The 9,022-nt window shown below is 38.6% G+C and overlaps 1 protein-coding gene across 1 annotated transcript in view; it reads left to right on the top strand.

Annotated features, from left to right (window-relative positions):
- IQSEC1 (IQ motif and Sec7 domain ArfGEF 1) overlaps window positions 1–8,770 on the top strand; it is a 71,176-nt gene extending 62,406 nt beyond the window's left edge. Inside the window, exons 13-14 of the mRNA XM_084269468.1 lie at window positions 6,615–6,664; window positions 8,006–8,770. Of these exons, the coding sequence (XP_084125594.1) occupies window positions 6,615–6,664; window positions 8,006–8,611 (656 nt within the window). The 3' untranslated portion in view covers window positions 8,612–8,770. The remainder of the gene's footprint in view (window positions 1–6,614; window positions 6,665–8,005) is intronic.
- Window positions 8,771–9,022: the final 252 nt, after the last annotated feature.

Genomic DNA, 9,022 nt, shown 5'->3' on the forward strand with positions numbered 1-9,022 from the left:
AGTGAAGCCCTACTAAATTCTGCCTAGAGCTGTGTAGTTCAGATACAGTGTGTCCCTGACCTTCTTGTATTGTTTTGTAACTCAAGATGTAGTTTCCAATTCTTGCAAAAGAGGTTGTTGTGAAATACTATTGCCAGTATAATAAAGGAAGCCCTAGTGGACAAGAATGCCAACATACCAAAATGCCACTGATGTGTCTTAAGATTTATTAACTGGTTAGTAGAGCTAAAGACTGGAAAGGAGTGGTGGTGTGATTTTTTAGCCAAGGAAAAGCCAGAGGAAGTTTGGTATGTATTTTATTGTTTGCCTTGATAATACACAACTGGCATACCCATGGAATAAAGGCTACCATGGGTCATAGCCTTGTCTTTTGGTGTTAAACACTATCCCTGTCGTTTACAAGAAGTCATATCTGAACACCATGCCCACTCTTCAGGAATTAATTCTGGGAAGAGTAGCTACTTTTATTTTATTTTTTTGTTGGTAGTTCATAGTCTGTGCTGCATACCCTGACTTCTTTCAATTGTGTGATGAGTTACAGTATAGTTGTAATTTCAGTAGTAAGTATATCTTAGTAGTAGACACTACTTATCTTTATCCTTTTTTAACTGAAAAGATTTTAGCTGTACTGCAGTAAATTAAATTGCAAACTGAAATTAAACCTGTGTTTTGTGGGTGTATGTATGTGCATATAAGTATGTAGAGGTGAGCTCTTTCAATTATTTTATTCTCTGTTTAGGCTTTCACACTCATATGTCCATTTGCTTCATTAAAAAGACGTAGGGCCTTGATCCAAAATCAGCTGAAGTTGAATACTGGTGCTTGATTGGCTTCAAAGGATTTTAGATCAAGCCACTAGTCGTCACCACTCTTATACCTCAGATTTGAGGATACCTCCATCATCCTTTTTTGGTTTTTTGTTTTTATTTCATGAGAATGAGAACTACCATATTGTTGAATATGTGAGTTCAGTGGGTATCTGTACCCATAAATGTGATTTCTGATCAATTTTTTTCATCCCATAGGAATTTCTCATCCCAGTCTTTCAAACATTGCCATGTATTTAAATTCATGTTTTGGATACTATGCAATAAATGACTATTTGTAATCATGAAAACATTTCATGTTTCAAAAGGGCATGCCTGCAATCAGCATGCCTAGGACTGAAAACAATGTTTTTCCATAATAAAAAGTAGAAATCACTCACAGACTGCAGGGTTTATCAATGAGCTTGTTAAACCCAACTAAACTTAATTTTAACTTTAAGGAGTTGAGAATTATGGAGAGTTTCTGTTTGGTCTTGTGCAGTGCAACTGACTTGAGCAATTACATACCTGTTATTTGCTTTGTTATTTGGTGTCATTTAAATGAGATTATACGCATCTCTTCTGCCTTTTCTCAGTGAACAGCTTGCACATGAGGATGGTTTTGTTTTAGTATGAGACTGATGATCCATAGGAAACCAAAGAAATCTCTTTCAGTTAGCAAGATGCTGCGTCCCAGCGATTATACCATGCTAAATCGCTTCTGTAAAACAGGAGCAAATTAGGTTGCCTCAATTCTTTTTCTGGATGAGACACAGGATCAAAAAGGAGGAGGAACAAGAGTAGTGGGACTGTGTCTGGCTGTGTAGGAAAATCCATGATAAAAGTGGATTTTTACTGAGTTCCTTTCTAATTTCAACAGAACTAAATCTAATAAACATGAGAAAATTTCCTGGTCGCATAGTCATGCAGTGAGGCAGGTAATTGTCCAATGAACATCGCAAAAACAAATTGAAAAATTTAAAATATTTATACAGTGAAGGGGAAATGTGATTGAACAGCACTTTGATTGCATGAATATATGACAAAACGATTGTTAAAAAATGTCCGTTGCTCTCTACCAGGTATCACAGTAGTAAATGGTGGCTGTAGAAAGGGCCTTTAAAATTCTCTCTTGGAAAAGAGTGATGATTCATAAGCTCCTTAGATCTAATGAATGTTGATACCCTGAATGATTCAGACCCCTAAGCTGTAAAGCATAAGAAAAGGCAAGATTTTCTCTGTCAGGAAAAAATGTCAGGAATCATTTCCTGGTGGTTGTTCTTCCATGCATTTGCCACAATAGCTTAAATCATAATTGCAAAAAGGATGTGCATGAGCATGTCTTGATCTCATTGTTTGTTGTGGATTGATGGTTCTCTCCATGGACTAAAAAGCAGAATGTGGCAACCAACTCTTCCAAGATGTGAATATGTCAAAAATTCAGTGCTTTATTTTTCTTCAAAGAAAAATTTATCTTTTTTATTATTCATTCTTGAGCTATAGTCAAGGAAGATCTGAATTTATTTGTATCTCTCTCAGGTTTCTTGACTGATTTTAGGCTACTCAGTCTGAACTCCAGTGACTCTGAGTTGCTGGAGGACCTGGTGCTTTCAGACTGAGTTCACAGTGGTGAGCAACTGTGGAAGTCAAGCCTTATTCCCCCCATCCCTTACCTTTAAGGGGGGAATAATATTTACATGCTTCACTGGGTTAAAAATTTTAATTTTATGGTTTGCCTCAGTAATATACAACTGGCATAACTGTAATGTTGGAATCTGCAGAGAAGAGCAGGATGGTATAACAGTTACTACTAATAAAAGTAGTGCTTGTCTCATTATCTCCTGAGGTATCTCAAAACAATCTTCAAGGAGAGACTAGCTAAAATACATTACCAAATAAACCCAAACCAAAACCATAAAGTAGTTCCACAATTAAAATAATTCTCTCTGTATATTGCACATAATCTCAGTCCTCAATGTTTTTTTCTACCTTCCAAAAAAGCTTTCTTAAAATTATTTCTATTTTTAAAATTTCATCTTGCATTTTTTAAAATTTCCTATATCCCAAAATTTAGTGGAAAAGATGGGGGAACTTCACAGCACAGCAGTCCCCTTTGAAAGGTGCTGAGTTCCTACAATTCCAGGATCCCTTTCCCTGCTGAATCAGTCTGTAACAGAATGGTGCCCTTGGCTCCTCACCCATCACGCAGGCAGAGTTACCAGGTTATTTCCTCCTTCCTGTCCCGTGGATTTTGCTGTGCTACATAGGATGGAGGATACTAGCAAGTCTTTATTATCAGAGATTTTTTTCCTGTAGCAATGGTAAGGGGCATGACAAAATTTACTGGGTCTTTTTAAATAAAACAGACTTGTGTGGATCAGGTCTCTGGTCACATGCGGATGTTAATACCAAACCATTTTGCAAGTATGTTGTACAAAGACACCCCACACACCATGTAAAGACCTTTGTACCAACAACTTTTAAGTCCAATGGAAGAGGCACTGTGCTTTTCCAGAAGGAGCTCAGCAAGGTGAGGTGTGGTTATGCTGCTTTCTCATCTCCTGCTGCTTAACCAGTATATTGAGAATAACCTGTTTGAAGGTGCCAAGAAACTATTTTCACAATTGGTGTGTGATCTTCAGGCTTCATCTGTTTCACCCAGAAAACAAGATGAAAATACAAAGGTTAGAAAGAGTATTTTCACCCTGGAAAGTGATCTCTCTAAATGAATGATGAGAGTATATAATGTAGGTAATTTTGAGCAGGTCAGGCTGACTAGTACCTCAAAGATCAGTAACTACATGCTGCTGCTGAATATATCAATTTCACAGCCTTTGGAAGGCTAGTGTAATGGCTCATTGTTACAAGAGGTGCTATATTCATTTGCTTTACCCAAACATTAATTAGGAACTTTTTTAAAGACTTTTTTTACCAAGACATGTAAAGCCAGATCACAATGCATTTTTCAGATATCAGTGTATCTCACTGGCATAGAACAGTCTCAAGAATTACAGGGCATCAGTGAGAAATATTTACATTTACTGTCATGATCTGCACATCTGAGAGATCAATTTCTTGAAGGTAGAATGGATTTTTACTAATGAAACACTGAAATTTCTTTTGGAATGTTTAAATTTGTAAAAATATTTTCATTATTTAATATTTCCTCTATGAATTTGAAATATTCTGTCCCACATGATGCATGCACATATATGGGACATATGTGTGTAAATTAAGAAATTTCTTTGACAGAATATTCATGTCTTATATCAGTGAATTTTGGGTGACTCAGAAGAGATTAAACCAATTGAAATTTAATTTCATAAGAATAAATTAAAAACCCACCCTAAGTAATAGCCTTAAAAATGTCAAGTAGCTCAGAATATATTAAGCAAAACCAGCTTTCAGACTTGGTGAACACTGCCTTGCTTTATACCGTAGCTGTTAATTATGAAGCAAGCAAAGAGTTCTGCTGACATACAGCTGGAGCCAAAGGTCACCAGTTCCTTGAAACGCCTGTGAGCGCTGCAGCTCTAGGGGAGCGTTTTTGGGACAGGATGCCATCTCCAGCACCAGAGAACAGTCCTGAACAAACACATGTTGGCAGGGAGAACACTCTGGAGGATTTACTTAATAGCTTTCATATCACACTATAGGTCAATACAGAATTGGGTTCAATGTGTTTTAAAGAAACAAAACAAAGCACTGTCTATAGTGATAGTACCTATCTGAGAGAATTTACAGGGATTTTTAGTAGGATTTCTGTTTGTTCTTGGCTTTGCTAGTACTTCTTTGCCTTCAAGTTATTCTAAGCAAAAATCCATCTGTCTCTCTCTGTCCGTATATACTGTGTATATACTGTGTTTGTGGTTATTTTATTAGAGCCTTTGACTCTTGCCATATAGAACAGGCATTAGATTTTCCTTACTTTTTTGGCCACATTTAATGGCTTGTGGCAGCTGTCAGTCTTGCTTGCAGTATTGACTGCTGAGTCGAGATTGCCATCTTTCTCTGTTTTTGTGTCAGCAATAAGAGTGATTTGAGTCTTAATCAGTACTAATCCCGTTAGCAGAGCAGAAAAATATCAAAGCCTGACTAGAAGTAAAAATAAGGGATTATCAAAACCAGTTTTTCTCAGGGGGGTCATAAGATAGCACAGTTATGGTTTTGATAAAGATAAAACTGCAGCAAGAGATGAACCACCAAGCTTTTGACAATGAGGCTGCCTAGGGCAATTGTTCAGAATTCCAACAGAGTTGAACAAAACACCTTCACCACAAACACCTTCCCCTCGATTTAATGTCAGTATGGAGGGGTTTGTACTGGGGAGTAACTCTGGGAGAGGGGAAAAGGTTGCAGGGAACTGAAGCTCCTAAGAGAAACTTGTGTTGCAGGGCACCATCCCACAACCAACCAGGTCAAAGTTATGCTTATGGATCCAGTCAGTGGTATTTTGAGATCATACTGATCTTATAAGCCTTATAGGTAGTCTAAATTGGTCGGTGAGAGGGTATATTGAGAAGTAAGGGTGAACCTTCTGGGAATCACTGTTGTGTCCCACTTAAAACCAGTCCCAAAGTTCTTTTTAGCCTGATACCATGTGGCTTTGGGATTCATAAACATGAGGGTATGTAGCTCGTAGGTTCAGTGATGCTGAAACCTTCACATTCCTCCCCAAAGCCACCTGTTAGCATAGAAGATTCAGAAGGCAGCAATGTACCAATGCAGGGAGAAGATTGTCTTTGATATTTGGCCTTGCAGAAAAGCAAGGGTAAAGCATTGAGAAAAGTTGGGTTTCTACAAACATGCAGATTTTAGAGAAGCTTTGAGAACCCAACCACTCTTCGGAGGTTAGCTTTGTTTGTACACCCTGCCAGTAAAGAACTGTGAAACTGCAGAGCAATGCTCAAACAAGCTATCTCTTCAAAAATATCTATTTCCATTGCAGCCATATGCTTTTTTCTCTCCTGTGAAATGAGAGAAAAAATCTGGGATTCTGTGTCCTATATATAGCCACTGAGGTATTCTGGCTCTTTAGGCAACCAGTGTGGTGTTTCATGTGTAATTTTAGGCAAATGTCTTTAGCAGTTTGAGGACATTGGAGGACAAATCCATCATACGTAAAGATAAAGCACTGCACAGCTAAACAAACAAAATCTAACCATAATATCAAGACAGATTCCAGATTTCTTGATCAAAAATTAAGTTTAGTTACTTTTAAACCTCATGAAAGAAGATTATATGAAATCCACTTGAGGTTCCAAACTGAAAATGAAATGATGAAACCATTGACCCTTACCAGACCCCCACACTGAAGTTCAGACTGTGCTGATACTAAATTTTCTGTTTAAATTAATACCTCACAAGTATATCTCAATCCCACCAGTCTTTAAATAAAGAGATTTCATAGACAATTACGTTTCAGGAAATCAAACAATTTAAAATTGTTGCTGGTCAACATCATAACCGTGCTACTATAGATACAGGTGCTAAAATCCATCTACTGCAAGAGTTGTACAGACTGAAAAAAAAATCACACCCCGCTAATGACAGTTGGTTCACAACAACAACAACAACAATACCTCTTAACAATTAGTCAGGTTCAGAAACTTACTATACTTAATGGCCTTAAAAAAACCCCAAATCTAAGTTTCTGCCGTAGTAGCTGCTGTGCCAGTCCAGTGCGATGTTCACCCCGCAGCCCCCTAGTTGTGTTTAGAGACTCCTCTAGCGATTGAGGGAAAGCAGCTGTTCTTCACCCGGGTCTTGTCTCAGTCTCTAATCTATGGTGTTGCATGTCCTGGGCAGGCAAGCGTGGGCGACGCAGCAGTGCAGGATCGCTAGACAGCAATATGGAAGTAAGTAGGAAGTTACGGATGTCTAGCTGGATGTGATGATGTGCATTTCAAACCTTTCTTTTATATACATATTTTTTTGCTCTTTTTTCTTCTAACATATAACCTGCCTGCCTCAAATAAAATGCATGCCTGGGCTACTCACTCCGTATTCTTCCAGCTTAAAAAGCACTGACAGCTTGTTTTAGACCGATGCCATTTTTGGTTTGAGCTAACCTTGTTCCCTGTGTTCCTGCAAGCATGGTTAAATGAATATGATGTGTCCTTTTGCCACCATTTCAGTCTGGTCCCAGCTTAAAAGCCCACTTGCTCTTTGTTACAAAGTACACTGTTATTGCTGTTTGATATTTAGCTACAACTATCGACTTTCATGCTCAACCATTCCCATTGCTTATTTTCCAGTTAAATTGCTAAATGTATGCAGTCATGACACCATGGAATTGCACAGATAGGGCATGGGAGGAAAAAATTACTAAGATAGGTGAATTCAATGTGGATTTCATGAGATTTCATTCATCTTCAAACCATTTATATATACTGTTCATGTCTCTGAATTCAGCTTGCAGATTTTTTTTTCTATTTTTTTCTTTTTTTTTTCTTTTTTGTGTTTGCTCTAGGTAGATTGCAGTTTAAATCTAGCACACTTTGCCTAAATACTGTTGTGTCCCATAATTCTTCTTAAAAAATACAAACCCAAAACTTCCAGAAACTAAATACATCATTCCAGGCTAAATAATAGAGAACGTTGGACCACAGGTCAGAAGAACACAATCACATAGAAATCTTAGTGGCCAAAATGGTATGGTTCCATTTAACACATAATTCTGAGGTAGGATTGAGAAGCAGCACTGTGGCATACAGTAGTGGAAAACTACTTTAAAAAAAGAGAAAAGTTTAAAATATTGTTTTGAAATCGGAGTTGTAATTGTAATATCTGCTGCTGTGTGTTTAACTGTTTAGTTTGAATTTCATGTAGTTTTATTTTTTGTTGTAAAAAAGCAAGCATGGTATTTTTTTACAGTATTTTAAAATGTATTTTTCCTTTAAAAACACACTCTTAGGTCTTATGTCATGTTACTCATCCGTGACATGTTTCTTATTTAAAGTCAAAGCTTTCTATATTAAAGTACCAAGAGAAAAAACATTTAATGCTTAAAATACCCCAAGAAGGGCATGAATGCCTCAATGGCAACCTAGAGAAGGTGGAAATAATTTTTTTCCTAGAACTCTTAAGATAGTCCATCCATGTGAACACTGAAGGAGGAGTTTGTGGGTCAGTGTGAACTTTTTCTTTTAAACATTTTAAGATTTTTTTAATTTTTATTTCTATTAATTTCTTTTTAGGGGTCCATCATTAGCAGTCCTCACATGCGCCGAAGAGCTACATCAACCCGAGAGTGTCCATCTCGCCCTCACCAGACTATGCCTAACTCCTCCTCACTCCTAGGTTCCTTATTTGGTAGTAAAAGGGGAAAGCCACCTTCCCAAGGCCATCCACCATCTGGCTCATCACAGCAACCTCCGCACCCTCCAGCAGTCCCACATCAGCAACACTCACAGCATCCTTCTGCCATGCATCATGCAGGGCCAGCTGAGGGGCAGGCGCAGGCACAAGTGCACTCTCACCATTCCCAGTACTGTCACATGCAGCAGAACCCCCCGCCCTACCACCACCACCACCACTATCACCCTCCCCAGCACATCCAGCACCCGCACCAGTATCACCAACACGTGCCCCATTCCCAGCACGCGGCGCACGCCCAGCACGCCCCTTACATGCAGCACCCCCACGCGCAGCACACCCACGCTCCTCATCCACCGCTGCCCCCCCCACACCCAGGGCACTCTTCTCATGCCCCACACTCTCAGCATCACCATGGACCGCCACCACCTCCCTCCACTTCAGCCAGCACTAAGCCCAAGCACAGCGGCATCAGCACAATAGTCTAGAATGCATCGACCCTCCTATTAACCATAGTTTTAACCAGAGTTACAAAGGCACTTACAGGAAGCAACAAAAACTATTGTCAGTTTTTACCTAGACAATTGGATTGAGTTGTGTGAGCTTCCAGGCTTGCTGTTACTAAATAAAATAATTCAAGTTAGCGCAATCGATACTGGTTTTACTTATCTACTTGACAGACGCTTGCCATCCGGTTAGTTCTTCTATCCAAACTGCCTTTAAAAACATGCTGCTTGCTGAACATGAGTAAAGCTACCTTTTCCACCAAATCCCTTGACAATTTTCCACACATAATAAAAACTTAGTCTCTGGAAAAAAAAAAAAGGAAAAAAGTGATACAGAACCAAGTGTTGCATTCTTGCTCTTTTATTGACAATGGGCAAAAAAAATAAGTAGAC

This window comes from Gallinula chloropus, assembly GCF_964237585.1.
Source record: "Gallinula chloropus genome assembly, chromosome: 12".
Classification (NCBI taxonomy): Eukaryota; Metazoa; Chordata; class Aves; order Gruiformes; family Rallidae; genus Gallinula; species Gallinula chloropus.